Source organism: Phyllobates terribilis, unplaced genomic scaffold (genome assembly GCF_046119375.1).
Source record: "Phyllobates terribilis strain yellow unplaced genomic scaffold, ASM4611937v1 Scaffold_11__3_contigs__length_659146591, whole genome shotgun sequence".
NCBI classification, from domain to species: Eukaryota; Metazoa; Chordata; class Amphibia; order Anura; family Dendrobatidae; genus Phyllobates; species Phyllobates terribilis.
The window spans coordinates 189,251,738-189,269,775 of record NW_027362771.1 but is presented as its reverse complement, the minus strand read 5'-3'; the positions used below and the strand labels follow the sequence as shown (position 1 = coordinate 189,269,775).

The 18,038-nt window shown below is 39.5% G+C and overlaps 1 protein-coding gene across 1 annotated transcript in view; it reads left to right on the top strand.

The window, feature by feature from the left end:
- Positions 1-18,038, top strand: part of CFTR (CF transmembrane conductance regulator) — a 229,417-nt gene that overhangs the window by 205,793 nt on the left and 5,586 nt on the right. The window contains exons 24-26 of the mRNA XM_073651905.1: positions 13,858-13,947; positions 15,283-15,455; positions 15,544-15,649. Of these exons, the coding sequence (XP_073508006.1) occupies positions 13,858-13,947; positions 15,283-15,455; positions 15,544-15,649 (369 nt within the window). The remainder of the gene's footprint in view (positions 1-13,857; positions 13,948-15,282; positions 15,456-15,543; positions 15,650-18,038) is intronic.

Here is an 18,038-nt window from a genome sequence, read left to right as displayed (position 1 = left end):
TGCTTCACAGGAACTGAAGAAATGTGAAAGGAAAACATGAACATTTAACTTTTTTTTCACAAAAATTTTACTTTAGACACAATGTTTTTATTTTCACAAGGGTAACAGAAGTAAATGGACCACAGAAATTGTTGTGCTATTTCTCCTGAGTACACCAATACCCAATATGTGGGGGAGAACTACTATTTGGGCGCACGGCAGGGCTCGGAAGGGAAGGATCAGCATTTGACTTTTTGAAGATTGGCTGCAATCATTAGCGGACGCCATGTTGTGTTTGGAGAACCCTTAATGTACCTAAATAGTGGAAACCCACCATAGGTGATGCCATTTTGGAAACTAGACCCTTCAAGGAATGTATCTAGATGTGCGGTGAGCACCTTGAACCCCCAGGTGCTTCACAGAAGTTTATAACGTTGAGCTGTGAAAATAAAAAATGTTCTTTTACCCCCAATATTTTTTTATTTTCGCAAGAGTAACAGGAGAAATGACAATATACAATTTGTTGTGAAATTTCTCCTTAGTACGCTGATTCCCCATATGTGGTCGAAACTACTTTTGAGGCACAGTGCAGATCTCAGAAGGGAGGAAGCGCCATATTGGAGTTCAGATTTTGTTAGAATGGTTTGAGGGTGCCATGTCACATTGGCACAGCCCCTGAGGTGCCAGAACAGCAGAAACTCACCATAAGTGACATCATTTTACAAACTACACCTCTCAATGAATTCATCTAGGGGTGCAGTGAGCATGTTGACACCGAATGTGGCTCATGGAAATTTAAACAATTGGGCGGTGAAGGCAGAATAATTCCATATTTACGGCTAAAATGTTGCTTTAGCCCCAAATTTTTTATTTTCATAAGGGCTAATAGGAAAGAATGGATCTCTCAAGTTGTTGTGCTATGTCTCCTGAGTACGCCAATACCCTATTTGCAATCGGGAACTACTTTTGAGGCACAGTGCAAAACTCAGAAAGGAAGGAGCGTCATGCACTGCACTTGATCTAACCAGCTTGCAAGCCCTGGTGACCCAGATGTCCTCATGACGACATTGGGTCGCCATGGCAATGATCGACGTCGCGCCACCTATCGAAGGGGAGAGGTAGCCCCTTCCCTCTGCCTGCCTTCTAAATGTTTTGATCGATATTGATCGCAGCATTTAGGAAGTGAAACTGTCAGGAGCGGTGTGGTCACCTCTCCTGGCAGTGAGTGCAGTGAGTGCCTGGTGTCAGCTGTCATGTCAGCTGAACACCAGGTGGCAATTGCATGCGTACAGCTTCTGTGTGCGCAAAATTGCCATGACGTATCCACCATACGTTCAAGGTCAGGAAGTACTTCCGTACGTCTAAGGTCGTGAAACGGTGAAAGAGTAACCATCATTTTAATTTTTATCTCATAAATCAATGGTATACATAAAAATAAGAAACTTTGTAATATATCTTATGAGAAAGATTTGCTTCTTTCTCTGCCAGAATTGATCAGTCATTATCAAAATTGTCAATTCTGAGGTAAAATCAGTATTCAGTGAAGACAGACTTTCCCATCATTAAGATAGGAGATGGAAGTTACTACTGATAAGCTTATATGTAAAAACGGGTGTAGGAGGAGGGAGGAGCTGTCTGTAGCTCCTATCCTCTACATAGAATTGTATCCATAGCAGCTGCCATCTCCTATCTAAGTAATGGGAAAGTCTGTCTTCACTGAATACAGATTTTACCTTAGAATGGAGAATTTTGATAATGATTGATCAATTCTTGCAGATTTTTCTCATAAAGATATCTTACAAAGTTTCTTATTTTCATGTACACTATTGATTTATTAAATAAAAATTAAAACGACTGTTACTCTTTAAATTAGCCTCAAATGTATTTTTCATAAATCAAAAAAATTTTCATGCATAATTGAAAAATTATTAATCGATCAGATTTCTATTAGTTGAAATTGATTGCCGTATGCATTATAAAAGCAAAGAAGGAAGTGAAAAATACAGTGAAAAGAGGATGGATAAAATAAGAGAGAGAATGCCAATGCATATAAGATGCGGACACCCGATACATAATAAAAAATATGTTTTTTATTAACACCAATGGACAGACAACCAGTGATAAAAACATCTAAAATCACAATGAAACAGATACAAAATAACTCCCCTGAATCCATAATAGATGTGGCAGCCGTAAATTGTAAAAGCAGGTAGACGTATTACATGCCTAATCTCCCATAATGACATAAGCCCAATATCATATCAATGGTGATTCAATTAAAAGCATGCACGGCAATAGAATAGTATGGCACAGAAGTAAACAATGTAATTAAACCTCTTGAGGTAGCGATCACTGAAAATAAATGGGCGTCCCCATAAAAATTACAATATATTAACTGACAATAGATTGTCTCCATTTGGATGACACGTATTCAATCTGGGAGGTCAAGAATACATTTCAAGCCGTTATCAACAACTCAAGGGGAAACCAGCAAATGAAGGTGCTTGGTGCATGTTTGAAGGGAGCGAGTTCAATATCCCACCTGCAAAAGACTGGGTCTGTAAAGATACGCAGAGTCCCTAAGGAGGGGGATAAGAAAAGAAATCTACCTACAACTCACATGTAAAAGGAAGAGAGACACCATGGTAGGTTGTGGCCAAGGGTAACAGAAGTGTAAGGACAAGCCCCACGCGTAACCCTGCAACGTAGCTTCATCGGGGAAGTGAGCCAGTGTATGGAGAGTGAGTCCGCGCCCACTGGATGGGTGTATGTATAACTCATACATACCCTCCGGTCCCGGGTCTGAAACTGGCGAATCCCCGCAGCGCACAGTGCATGCGCTAGGAGGATTCATAAGTCTGCAGTGACAGAGTGACTGCAGACTTCTCGCTTGGATCTGACAACCCCTTTAATATCTTTGCTAAAGAGCCTTTTGTACGCTTTTTACAGGACTAGCAGTGTATGACTCACTAAATTAGAATATCATAAAAAAAATATTTATTTCAGTTCTTCAGTACAAAAAGTGAAACTCATGTATTATATAGAGTCATTACAAACAGAGTGATCTATTTCAAGTGTTTATTTCTGTTAATGTTGATGATTATGTCTTACAGCCAATGATTACACAAAAGTCATTATCTCAGTAAATTAAAATAATTAACAAAAAACACCTGCAAAGGCTTCTTAAGCACTTAAAAATGCCACTTAGTCTGTTTCAGTAGGTCCCACAATCATGGGAAAGACTGCTGACTTGACAGATGTCCAGAAGGCAGTCATTGACACACTCCACAAGGTCCCAGAGTTCCAATTTTCATTCATTGGAGATGGAAATTTCATTCTCCAGCAGGACTTGGCACCTGTCCACACTGCCAAAAGTACAAATACCTGGTGTAAAAACAACAGTATCACTGTGCTTGACTGGCCAGCAAACTCGCCTGACCTTAACCCCATAGAGAATCTATGGGGTATTGTCAAGAGGAAGATGAGACACCAGACCCAACAATGCAGATGACTTGAAGGCTGCTATCAAACACCTCAGCAGTGCCACAGGCTGATCTCCTCCATGTCACGCCACACTGATGCAGTAATTGATGCAAAAGGAGCCCCGACCAAGTGTTGAGTGCATTTACTGAACATACATTTCAGTAGGACAACATTTCGGATTTTAAAAACATTTTTCAAGCTGCTGTTAGAAAGTATTCTAATTTACTGAGATAATGACTTTTGTGTTTTCATTGGTTGTAAGCCATAATCATCAACATTAACAGAAATAAACAATTAAAATAGATCAGGGTCCCACAACTCCAGACCTCAAGGCCCACCAACAGATCATGTCTTCAGGATTTCCTTAGTATTGCTCAGGTGATAATTCCATCACCTGTGTAATACTAAGGCAATCTGGAAAACATGACCTGTTTGTGGGACTTGAGGACTGGAGTTGGGGAACCCTGAAATAGATCACTCTGTTTGTAATGACTCTATATAATATATGAGTTTCACTTTTTGTATTAAAGAACTGAAATAAATTAACTTTTTAATGATATTCTAATTTAGTGAGATGCACCTGTATATGAAAATTTAGTGTTTACCTCCCTTTTTTAGAAGCATTAGTTTACAATACAAACAATTAGAGACTCCTAAGTGTTGTGTTCCTTCCTTATGTTAGACTGCGCTATGGGCAAAGAATTCTCAAGCTTATGTATGAGACTTGTTTGTTCGGTTTAACTTTTTTAGATTGTGACATAGAAAATAGAATAGCTCTTTCATTAGTTTACTTTTTCCATCGATAGAAAGCAAACAACATTACACAAACGTTCCTGCTCTTACCTCTGCATCTGCCAATTTTCTGCAAACATATTTAGCAAATGCAATTAGTGGCATACACATTATGGCTGCTGTACGGTTATGGCCAAAAGTTTTGGCATCCTTGAAATTGTTCCAGAAAATGAAGTATTTCTCCCAGAAAATTATTGCAATTACACATGTTTTGTTATACACATGTTTATTTCTTTTGTGTGTATTGAAACAAAAGGAAAATTAGACATCATTTCACACAAAATCCCAAAAATGGGCCAGACAAAATTGTTGTACACCTTTCCAAAATTGTGGGTAAACAACTTTGTTTCAAGCATGTGATGCTCGTTCAAACTCACCTGTGGCAAGTAACAGGTGTGGGCAATAAGGAAATCACATCTGAAACCAGATAAGGGGAGAAGTTGACTCAATCTTTGCATTGTGTGTCTGTGTGTGTCACACTAAGGCTATGTGCCCACGTAGCAGATTTGATGCAGAGCGTTTTTGTCTCTCTCTGGCAGAAAAAAACGCATGCAGATTTACAGCGTTTTTTCAGTGTTTTTACATGCGTTTTCGCATGAGTTTTTTTCAAGCACTTTTCCAAGCGATTTTGCCCATCACTTGGAAAAGTGCTTGACAAGTTAATCACACAATATAAATCCATGCAACCGGCATGGATTTATATTGTGTGACCAACTTAGATGCCTTAAATGCTGCATCTATAGTAAAAAAAAAAAGAATTAAAAAGTTAAAAATAAAAAAAACCTGTATATTCACCTCTCCGGCGGCCCCGGTCTGCTCCCGGTGGCGTCCTCTCTCTTCGGTGTCCCGCGGTGTATTGGCAGGACCTGCGGTGACGTCATTTAGTCAGCTGATGGTCACGCGACCATCACCTGACCACTGACGTCAGCGGTCGCATGACCATAAGCTGACTAAATGACGTTACCGCAGGTCCTGCAAGTACACCGCGGGACGCTGAGGAGAGAGGACGCAGCCGGGAGCAGACCGGGGGTCGCCGGAGAGGTGAATATACAGTTGTTTTTTATTTTTAACTTTTTTATTTATTTTTTTCACTGCGTGGTAGCCGGGATGAAGAGGAGTTGTAGTCTCCTCTTCATCCTGGGTACCACACGCACCGCGATTACACTACGAATTCGCGACCATTGAATTTAATTGAAACGCAGCAAATCCACATATACCTGCGGGTTTGCTGCGTTTCCTCAATGGCCGCAAATTTGCAGCGTAATCGCGGTAGAAATAGTCATGCTGTGTTTTGCAACGCAATGCGAATTCGGCGTGCTAATTAACGCATCATGTGCACAGCACATCCGAAATCACATTGCTTTGCATGTCAGACGGTTTTACAAGCCTTTTTGCGGCCATTAAAACGCCGTAAAAACGCTAGAAAAACGCTACGTGGGCACATGGCCTAAGTATGGAGAACAGAAAGAGGAGAAGAGAACTGTCTGAGGACTCGAAAACCAAAATTGTTGAATAATATCAACAGTCTCAAGGTTACAAGTCCATCTCCAGAGATCTTGATTGTTCCTTTGTCCATGGTGCGCAACATAATCAAGAAGTTTACAACCAATGGCACTGTAGCTAATCTCCCTGGATGTGGCCAGCAGGGAGAAATTGATGAAAGGTTGCAATGCTGAGTAGTCTAGATGGTGGATAATCAGCCCCAATCAAGTTCCAAAGAAATTCAAGCTGTCCTGCAAGCTCAGAGTGCATCAGTGTCAGCACAAACTATCCGTAAACATTTGAATGAAATGAAACGCTATGGCTGGAGACGTAGGTGCTGCTAGACTGCAGCTTGCCAAAATGTACATGAGTAAGCCAAAATCTTCTGGGAAAGTGTCTTGTGGACAGATGAGACCAAGATAGAGCTTTTTGATAAAGCACATCATTCTACTGTTTACTGAAAACAGAATGAAGCCTACAAGGAAAAGAACACAGTACCTATAGTCAAATATGGTGGAGGTTCAAAGATATTTTGAGGTTGTTTTGCTGTCTTTGGCACTGGGTGCCTTGACTGTTTGCAAGGCATCATGAAATCTGAAGATTACCAACGTTAGAACTGTTAGAAAGCTGGGTTTGCATCCTAGGTCATGGGTCTTCCAGCAGGAGAACGACCCCAAACATACTTCAAGAAGCACACAGAAATGGATGGAAACAAAGCGCTGGAGAGTTCTGAAGTGGCCAGCAATGGGTCCAGATCTAAATCCCATTGAACACCTGTGGAGAGATCTTAAAATTGATGTTAGGAGAAGGCACCCTTCAAATATGAGAGCAGTATGCAAAAGAAGAGTGGTCAAAAATTTGAGTTGAGAGTTGTAATAAGCTTGTTGATGGTTATAGAAAGCAATTGATTGCAGTTATTTATTCCAAAGGGTGTGCAACCAAATACAAGGTTGAGGGTGCTAACAATTTTGTCTGGCCCATTTTTGGGGTTTTGTGTGAAATTATGTTCAATTTACCTTTTTTCCTCTGTTTTTTTGTGTTGTTCCAATACGCACAAAAGAAAGAAACGTGTATAACAAAACATGTGTAATTGCATTAATTTTCTGGGAGAAATATTTCATTTTCTGTTACAATTTCAAGGGAGTCAACACTTTCGGCCATGACTATATATGGATGTGTATATATCTATCTATATACAGTTATATATATCAGCAAAAGCTAGAACAACTACTGAAAAAGTGAAGAATATTAATTGTTTTATGATAATGACACACATCATGGGCAAGGATCCTGAGTGACTTTAAAGGGGTTGTCTGGAACATAAAATGTATCTTCTAAATATATCTATCCTTACACCTTAACCACTTTTGGAGTTTGCTTTATTTCACAACACCCTACAATTTTCCCTTTCTAACTAATCCCTAGAACTGTTTTTTACTCTACCTTCTGTGATGTTTCGTTTGAGAGGAGTCTTAAACGTGACGTCACAAGAGTCTGGGGCTGCACTCACTTTCCCGCAGCATCCATCACCCCTGCTGGAACAGGGGGCAGCATTGGTTTCTTGCATCGCCACCCCCTCTGAAGATGCCCTGGATCCTGGATTATGGACGATGTGGGAGATGTGAGGGTAGTGCCAGCACTCTGCTTCTATCTCTGCCTCTGCCATAGCTTCAAACTGAAAGAAGATTTCATCAGTGGGCAGAGGTAGAAGCAGTGAGTGACACCAGCGCCGCCCCACAGCTTCTAGCACTGTCCTCAAAGGGATCATCATCATTTAGTGGTGCTGTTGTCACTCATAAAGCTCATTACAAAAGTGGTTAGGGTGTAAGGATAGATATTTAGAAAATACATTTTAGGTGCCGGACCACCCTTTTAACAAGGATCACTTTGTAATGGCTACATGACTTGGTCAGAAAATCTCACGCCTTGTCAGGGGTTTTCTCACTGGTCAGTAAATACCAAAAATGTTCAAAGGACAGATAATTGGTTAACAATTGAATAAGGTCACAGACGTTTACTGATATGCATGGGAGTTAAAAAACAGCCTTTATGGTCCTTTTCTATTCAGAAACTAGTGAGGCACAAGTTGCTGAAAATGTCATTGTTAGCTATGATAGGAAGGAGTCAGAACACACATAGGCCGGTTCATCAAAGTGTTTGCACATGAAAAGTTGCGTAAAAGTTTTGAAAAGTAATTTTTGCGCAGCACAGAGTTCAAAAATTTTGTGACGTTTGATGTTTTCATACCAGTTGGAATCAGCTCTGCCGAAATGGGCACAACTGGGAAAGAGCCGGTGCGAGATGGCACGTAGCCATCAAAAGTGACGGTGTTTTGTACAGCAGAAATGCTACTGCGCTCCCTGACTTGAGTAACATTTCTGACGCAATGCATGGAGAAGTACGTCACTCAGAAGATGCGCCAAATTCATTAAGTGGTGTGTGCCTCCTAGTAAATACGGCACCTCTCCAGCAAGACTGTGTAACGTGAGCGTACACTACGCTAGCCTTGATGAATCTGGCCCATAGTGTATCAGACTTTGCTCACTCGTCAGAGCACCAACTCTGACTGCTGTCCACAGCCAAAACCGCTTACAATGGGCATGTAAGCATCCAAAATGGACCATGGAGTAGTGGAAAATATATATGAATTTTACTTTGATATGTATCAATAATCTAAACATTGTTGCAGACCAAGTAACAGTATTCCCTAATGGTGGTGGCTCTTTCAGTAGGATTATGAGCCATTCCACACTGTGAAAAATTGTTTAGAAATAGTTTGAGGAACATGACAATGATCTCTATCAGATCCAGCAACTGTGGGATGTGCTGAAAAAAAGGAACAAACCAACTTTATTATATTATAATAATATTTCCACAATAAAGACAAATTTTTAACTGTTTGCCATCACTGGAGGACCTCTTTTTCCTTTTTTGCACAAATTATAGTACCCTATCTACAAGTAATTGTACAAGTAATGTTTCCATATCATAATCTGCAGCATACTACTGCTCAGAATTTTGTCAGCCACATGTAACTGGAGTTTTGTAAAACCCCATTTACTTGCTAAAAAACAGCACATCTGAACATGGCCTAAGAGTACCCCTTGTTGACCTCAAGTACGTTATGTTTCTGCAGGATTTAACCTCTAAGTCAGCTGTGTTAATGGGAGGATTATAGGAGTTCTCAGCAACACTTCTTATTGTTTGCTTAAGAGCTAGGTATATTTGCTGTCATGAGGTATGAAAAGCTTGTTTTCACATTATTGATTTTTATTTGCAAACACAAAACTTAGACAAAAGCATAATGCAACATTCTTATGCGAAAAAGCAAATGTGCCAATGTAGACAGTGTATAAAGTATCTTTCCTATTACAGAGGTTGTCCACTACTTTTACATGATCGGCCAGGGTCCGACACCCGGCACCCCTGCCGATCAACTGTTATCGGTGGCGGCGGCCGCTGGCCCGAAGTACTCATTTGCGGAGCTGGCTGTCTACTTGTAGTATCTGGGGCTTGGTACTGCACATCCACCTCCTATTCAAATCAATAAGAGGCGGATGTGTAGTACCCTGCGGCGGCCACTACAAGTAGATGGAACAGCTCAGCAAGTGAGTACTTCTGGCCAGCGGCCACCGACACCAATAACACCTGATCGGCGGGGGTTCCGGGTGTTGGACCCCGGCCGAACAGACATTGATGACCTATCTTAAGGATAGGTCATCAATGTAAAAGTAGTGGATAATCTATTTAAGTCTTTGTCATGGCCCTGTTCATTTGTTTTATTCAGACACATCATATTCTACCATTACCATTAGACCACGTTCACACTATCAGTATTTGGTCAGTATTTCACATCAGTATTTGTAAGCCAAAACCAGGAGTGGGTGAAAAATACAGAAGTGGTGACGTGTTTCTATTATACTTTTCCTCTGATTGTTCCACTCCTGGTTTTGGCTTACAAATACTGGTATGCTATACTGAATGGCCTTATTATCATTATTCTACCATTCGGGGACCGACATACCATTGGTGCTACCTGTGCAGGTGCCCAAGAGGTAAAGGGTCTCACTACCACTTCCAAAGCAGGTGGAATTGTGCATTAAAGGCCCCATATATTGGACTTGCATAGGGACCCTTGTCTTTCTGTGTCTGCCCCTTCTACTACAGGGCTTTAGTGTTCTTTCATGCACAGGGGTGTAGCCATAGCAGCGGTAGGTAGCACATTGGGCCCTGGTGCTTAGGGTGTCCCAGCCCCCTTATACCACATAAAAAGACACCAGTATGGTAGGTGGGTGCCTTGGTACTGATTTTGCATTGTGCACCAAGATCAAGTTACACTTCTTTGCACACGTAATTCAACTGAAGATATTTTTTGTTAAGTACTGCAAGACTTCCTTCAACTATATAAAATATATTGTGTGCTGCAAAAATTATAATGTAAGTTCTCAAAAACTACTGTATGTTAACACATAAGTGACAGACTTATGCTATTACTTTATACAGAACTGACAGGTTTCCATTAAATCCAAGCATAACTAAACAGTTTAGCATCTTAATTATTGAGTGAAGATAACTAGAGTTCCCGCTCATGAAACGTTCCTTTATACTATTCTATATAATGAATTTTAGAGAAATAATGCTTTATGAGCTTATGAGCCTGTCACCCAGTAATATAAAATATCAGAAATTCAAGAATAACTTTGAACATTCGACATCACCCTTGATTTACTAAGCTAAATGCAGCACATTTTTTACTTACTTTTGACCAGAAACTTGTGCATCAGATTTATTATGTGTTTTGGTCACTTTCTGTGCTCATCAGAAAAGAAGCATGGCTTAAAATGTGTCACATTGTGTCCGGCTTTTGGTCCAATCGATTTATATTTCTAGATCAATACTACTTCATTGTAGCCACTCTAGTGTGGTATTGTTAGTTCTATATTGGCTTTCTACAGCAACATATTTATACCTCGACTGCTAATTTTAAATGGTGTAAAGAGACACAGCTGTCTTTTAATGAAGTAATAAAAGTTACATTTTAAATATCGGTGGAAGTGAGGTATTATCTGTTCGATGGGACAATGTGTAAATAGTGTATTAGTGGTATAGACCAAACCACCTCCTGTAGGTCCTGTAATTTTGTATTTAGATAACTATATTTATAGAATCATAGAATGGTAGAGTTGGAAGGGACCTCCTGGGTCATCTGGTCCAACCCCCTGCTCAAAGCAGGATTCACTAAATCATCTCAGACAGATGTCTGTCCAGCTTCTGTTTGAAGACGTCCATTGAAGGAGAACTCACCACCTCTCGTGGCAGCCTGTTCCACTCATTGATCACCCTAACTGTCAAAAAGTTTTTTCTAAGATCTAATCTGTGTCTCCTCCCATTCAGTTTCATCCCATTGCTTCTAGTCTTTCCTTGTGCAAATGAGAATAAAGATGATCCTTCTACAATGTGACAGCCCTTGAGATATTTGTAGACAGCTATTAAGTCTCCTCTCAGTCTTCTTTTTTGCAAGCTAAACATTCCCAAATCCTGTAACCGTTCCTCATAGGACATGGTTTGCAGACCGGTCACCATTCTGGTCGCTCTTCTCTGAACTTGCTCCAGTTTGTCAATGTCTTTTTTAAAATGTGGTGACCAAAACTGGACAGAGTATTCCAGATGAGGTCTGACCAAAGAGGAGTAAAGTCCGATAATGACTTCACGTGATCTAGACTGTATACTTCTGTTAATTGTATTTGCCTTTTTTGCTGCTGCATCACACTGTTGACTCATGTTCAGTCTATGATCTATTAGTATACCTAAGTCTTTTTCACATGTACTGTTGCTTAGCTCTATTCCTCCCATTTTGTATATGTTTTTTTCATTTTTATTGCCCAGATGTAGTACTTTGCATTTTTCCCTGTTAAAAACCATTCTATTGGTTACAGCCCACTGCTCCAGTTTATTTAGATCTTTATGAATCCTCCCTCTCTCTTCTCTAGTATTAGCTATCCCTCCTAGCTTTGTGTCATCAGCAAATTTAATCAGTTTACCCTCAATTCCTTCATCTAAATCATTGATAAAGATGTTGAACAATACAGGTCCCAGGACGGAGCCCTGTGGTACCCCACTTGAGACATTCATCCAACTGGATGTGAAGCTATTTACGACCACTCTTTGAGCCCGATCACTAAGCCAGTTATAAATCCACCTAACAGTTGCCTTGTCCATTCCATACTTGGTAATTTTTTCAATAAGGATGGTGTGACATACTTTGTCAAATGCTTTGCTGAAGTCAAGATATACTATATCTACAGCATTTCCCTGATCCACCCAGTCAGTGATTCTGTCATAGAAGGAAATTAAGTTAGTCTGACATGACTTGTTAGTTACAAACCCATGCTGACTCTGGTTAATCACTTCATTCTTATCCAGGTACTTACATACATGTTGTTATAATACAGCTTAAGCCACTGTCAAACGTTTGGTGGGTCTAGTCTACTTCTAAGTGGTTTACTCTTAATACTGACCATGTAAACTAAGCACATAGCTTTCTTGGCCACATAGCCCTATAAAAATCACACCCGAGAAAATGTATAATAGAGACAAGTCACCAATTCTACATTCATCACCCGCTCCTGGTTTTGGCTCCCACTCCTGAGAAAAAATACTGACCAAATACTGATAGTGGGGCCGTGGCCTTAGTGTTTTAATCACTTCCTCCATTCTGCAGAAACTGAAGTTTAATAAGATATGTTAATTAAGCTGCTTGGCGCACCCTGGGCGTAGCCAAGAGGCTCAGTGCACTATTCCACTGGTCTTACATACCCCGCCTGCCATCACTGGCTTGCGTGATCTTTCTCTGCACACAGTGCTCTCTCCAGTAAGCTAGAACTATCAATCACCAGTGAAGGACGTAGAAAAATGAGGGGCCGGAACAGTACATTAAAGTGTTTAGCCATGCCAAGGGTACACTGAGCAGCTTAATTAGTGTATTTGAGTAAAGTTCTATTTCTACATAACATAGGCAGGGATTATAACACTAAGGCCACAGCCCCATTGTCAATATTCAGTCAGTATTTTTTCTCAGGAGTGGGAACCAAAACCAGGAGTGGGTGATAAATGCAGAATTGGTGACTTGTTTCTATTATACCTTTTTTCTGATTGTTCCTCACCTGGTTTTGGCTCCCAATCCTGAGAAAAAATACTGACCGAATACTGACCAAATACTGATAGTGGGGCCGTGACCTAAAGGTGTTATTCTTATTGGAGCTGTTTCCCCTGAGGTCAGTTTATACTGTCAGTTTGGGCTTCCTTTTAAGATAATATTAATTAATATATTATTTAGCATTATAAATAATTTGCCAATACCCCAGGTATACCCCATAGCATCTTGACTAATACGAGCCAACAAGCCAGGAACAGTTGAATTCCTGTTGAAATAATTGAATGTATAAGGTTAGGTGGGACAAGCTCTGATGTTGCCCCAGGCCGCGGGTTCTGTGTCTTATCACTATCGGCCAATGAAGTTCAGCATGATAATTGTTGGATAATTATCTCCTGTACCATTATACCAACCAATCTATAGCATTATTTATCCAGGAAAATCTGATTAGTACAAAATTAAAAGGCAAAGCATACAGTAGTAGGAAGAGATTACTTAATCTGTTCCCTATATATCAATCTGCTCAGTTTCTCCTTCACTATTACATTCTGCTGCAGATCAGATGCCATTTACAAATTGAGAAGGTGAGAAATAAAGTCCATGGTTTTTAGGATGGATATGATGGCATAGAAAGTCATTATTGTAGGAAGACAAGCCTGTACTTTATATGGGAAATAATAAAAATTCTCTCTATTGTTTTCTAAAAATAAATACAGATTTGGTGGACTCATTTATTTGAAAATGAATGAAATAAAGGAGGCCATTTGTAATGAAGCACGTAACAAATATGTTCATTCAACCTCAGGAGGAAACAGAATCCTTTTTTTCTGTAAGACGTATCGGCTCATCTTCTATTACATTACACAAGGAAGTTCAGTGCTCCGTTCTACAAACACTGAGAATTCTGCCGAGCCGCTGAAAACCCCAGAAAAATAATTCTTGATCCTTCATTCTTATCTCTCATACAGAAAGTGTTCATATTTTCTGGGACATTCCGGAAAAACCTTGACCCTTACGGAAAACACAGCGATGAAGAAATCTGGAAAGTGACTGAAGAGGTAAAACAATTGCATTATTTGCGTGACATGGATTACAAAATGACTGGAACTGACAATGGGCTGTATTGTGAACATCCCGACAAAATTACACAAATAACAAAGGCTGCTTGCTCGATATGTGCTTCCATTTCCTCTTGATGTCAAAGGACTCGGTTAAGGACATGGTTAAGGACATTCAAATGTTTCATTGTTAAACACAGATTAGTTTGAGATTTTTCATACAGTGTTGCCACCTTGTGGAAAGATAGTGGTGTTACATGTCTGGGAATAATGTTCTGAGTATATTTTTACTACTTGAAAACCAATGACTAAGTGACATTTTTAGTTTTTGGCAAATAGTCTTGACATATTCTTACTAGATAATACTGTAGTCAACTGAATGTGAAATATTCAAAGCAAGGCAAGTCATAGGGCTTGTGCACACAACTGATTTTCGCATCCGAGTGCTATCTGTTGATTTCACAAATAGCGCCTGTACCAATGATATTCTATGGGGCTGTGCTCATGTCTGATTTTTTTCCGTGGTCCACGGAAAAGATCGGTGACATCCCAGTTTCGGATCAAAATCAGCAATGCCAGTCTATGGGTCCGTGAAAAAAATCGGACTGCATTTGGATGATATCCGAGTGCAGTCCGATTTTCACAGACTGACAGAATGGAGAAGGTGGAGAAGCCTTTTTTTATCTCTACATGTCTGAGAAAAGCTGATGCTACATTTGATTTTATCAGATGTGGAAAAAACGGTCACATTAAGGGTACAATTGTGGAACTTCTAACTCTATTATGTGCTCTCTCTTATTCCTTCTGGAAACATATGAATACATTGCTAACTAGGTGCCATATTCTATGTCAAAGCAGTGAACCCATGAACCATACGACACTGTCCAAACACTGCTGACAGTCAACTTGTACATACTTTTCAAGGAGAAATAAAAGAGGAACATCACAATACAGGGTTTAAGAAAAAAATAACTTTATATGGAGTACAAGTATTTATTTGCTAAAATAAATGTGTCAGAAGAACTTCAAAGGGAACAACAGTTATACATGAACACGACCCTCCCGCTAGATTGAGGCTGAGACATGGTGTAAAGTACAGTTGCCCACAAGAACCAATTATATAACTTATGCCATTTTATAAATTACCCTAGAGAAATGGAATCTGCAGCCAAAATGGTTGGAAGACGAATCCTGAGACTGATAGAAGTGAAATTAAGAACTTAAAAAATCCTTAGCATTCCTCCTCCCTCTAATCGTACTGCTTTTTTTTAAGTAAAAATACAGTTGTTAAAAAAATAAACATATTCCGGCAAATGTATTTCTTCTATTTTGCAGGTTGGACTGAAGTCTATCATTGAGCAGTTTCCAGGTCAGTTGGACTTTGTGCTCCTGGACGGTGGATGTGTTCTAAGTCATGGTCACAAACAGTTGGTGTGTTTGGCCAGATCTGTTCTTAGCAAAGCCAAGATTCTTCTACTGGATGAACCTAGTGCTCACTTAGATCCAATGTAAGGTTTTAGAATATCACCAATATGATCACACCTCATGCAGGATGCATTTTCAGTTATCAATAAATTTGACTTGATTTTCTTACAGCACTTTTCAGATTATTAGGAAGACTCTGAAGCACGCATTTGCAAATTGTACAGTCATCTTGTCTGAACACAGGCTAGAAGCCATGCTCGAATGTCAGTTCTTCCTGGTAGGTTGTTCCATATGTTTTAATAACACAACTGATATGATGACCATTACAATAACATCTGTCACATATAGAGACAGTGCCAACCTGGTGACCATCTATAGAGGCAAATATTTAACATTTAGTTGGATCATATCACAGAACAACAAACTTTAGTATTCGATTCTCTCCTCCTCGTACAGCTGATGCCAGTGCATCCTGCAGAAATGTCTAAGCCTCCTGTAGCTCAAAGTCCCCTTGTCCCTCTCTCATGTTTCTTAGATTTTTAAATTAACTGTCCCTACTTACCCTAGTGTCTATTTCTAGTGTTGTGAGTAGCATTTTCCAAATGCCCCATTACCGACCCCCCCAAAAAATAAAACCTGCATCACAAAATGCAATTCTGTAGTTAGATTTTCCTTCATCTGGGTCACCTGAGGTAAAATATGTAATATACTGCCCTAACTCTGTAGTTAAATAATCTAGCCTAAGCAGAGTGGCTTAGTGGCGCACCCCCACCCCATTAGCTACGTCCCTGCAATAAGTAAGGTGGCTAAGTATATACAGCTTTTGTAAAATTGAACTGATATTTTTTAATTAGGGGATTCCTGCATAATTTTTCTTACAAACTCATTAACATCCAAGATCTTATTAATGCCCTTCACACATTGTATTGCACTGACTTAATAATAATTAAAAATATTTACTGAAATGGTGCACAGAAAACTCAGTGTAAGTTCCTTGTATTCTAGTACAATCCATACACCAAACATCAGATTATATCAGCGCTGCTTAATCTTTTATTAGCCGAGAAAGTAAGCCATTGTTCTGCGATCCCAAAGTTCAATGTGCCATTGCTTTTTGAACCTTAGGAATGGTGTACAATTGTTCTAGTGCCATATCTTGTGTGGATAATTTCAGTGTGCTGCGTTAGGGCAAAAAATAATAAATAACTCAATTATTAAGACACACGGGGTCTAACTGAATACAAAATTCTTCATTTAGGGGAAGTTTTCTTTGATATTTATCATAAAAGCAGAATAGAATAGTTACCTTTCAGCAAAACAGCAATGGATATAGCATTAGTATATTTACTATTAGTATCAGCATATATTTTAGTATTGTTACTAGTAGTATTATAATATATATATATATATGTATGTATATATATTTATGCATATATATATATATATATATATATATATTTATGCATATATATATATATATATATATATATATATATATATATATATATATATATATATATGTGTGTGTATGTATACAACAGTGTTGGCACCCTGGAAATTGTTCCAGAAAATGAAGTATTTCTCCCAGAAAGTTATTGCAATTACACACTTTTATTTCCTTTGTGTGTACTGGAACACCACCAAAAAACAAAGAAAAAATGGCAAATTAGACATCATTTCACACAAAACTCCAAAAATGGGCTGGACCAAATTGTTGGCACCTTTCCAAAAATGTGGGTAAACAACTTTGTTTCAAGCATGTGATTCTCATTAAAACTCACCTGTGCCAAAAATCAGGTGTGGGCAATATGAAAATCACACCTGAAACCAGATAAAAAGGGGTGAAGTTGACTCAATCTTTCCATTGTGTGTCTGTGTGTTCCACACTAAGCATAGAGAACAGAAAGAGGAGAAGAAAACTGTCTCAGGACTTGAGAACCAAAATTGTTGAAAAATATTAACAATCTCAAGGTTATAAGTCCATCTACAGAGATCTTGATGTTTCTTTGTCCATGGTGCGCAACATAATAAAGAAGTTTACAACCCATGGCACTGTAGCTATTCTCCCTGGACGTAAATGGCAGAGAAAAAATGATGAAAGGTTGCAATGCAGGATAGTCCGGATGGTGGATAAGCAGCCCCAATCAAGTTCTAGAGAAATTCTAGCTGTCCTGCAGACTCAGGATGCATCAGTGTCAGCATGAACTATCCGTCGATATTCAAATTAAATGAAATGCTATGGCAGAAGACCCAGGAGGACTCCACTGCTGACACAGAAACATAAAAGACTGCAGTTTACCAAAATGGACATGAGTAAGCCAAAATCTTCTGGGAAAGCGTCTTGTGGACAGATGCGACCAATATAGAGTTTTTTGGTAAAGCACATCATTCTACTGTTTACCGAAAATGGAATACGGCCTCCAAAGAAAAGAACACAGTACCTACAGTCAAATATGGTGGAGGTTGTTTTGCTGCCTCAAATATGGTGGAGTCTGGGGCTGCACTCACTTCCCTGCAGCATCCATCACCCATCCTGGAACAGGGGGCAGCACTGCAGCTATTCTCTAGTTTCTTGCATCGCCACATCTCTGTGAGAGATGTGAGGGCAGCACCAGCACTCTGCTTCTATCTCTGCCACCGCTAGTTATAGGAAGCGATTGATTGCT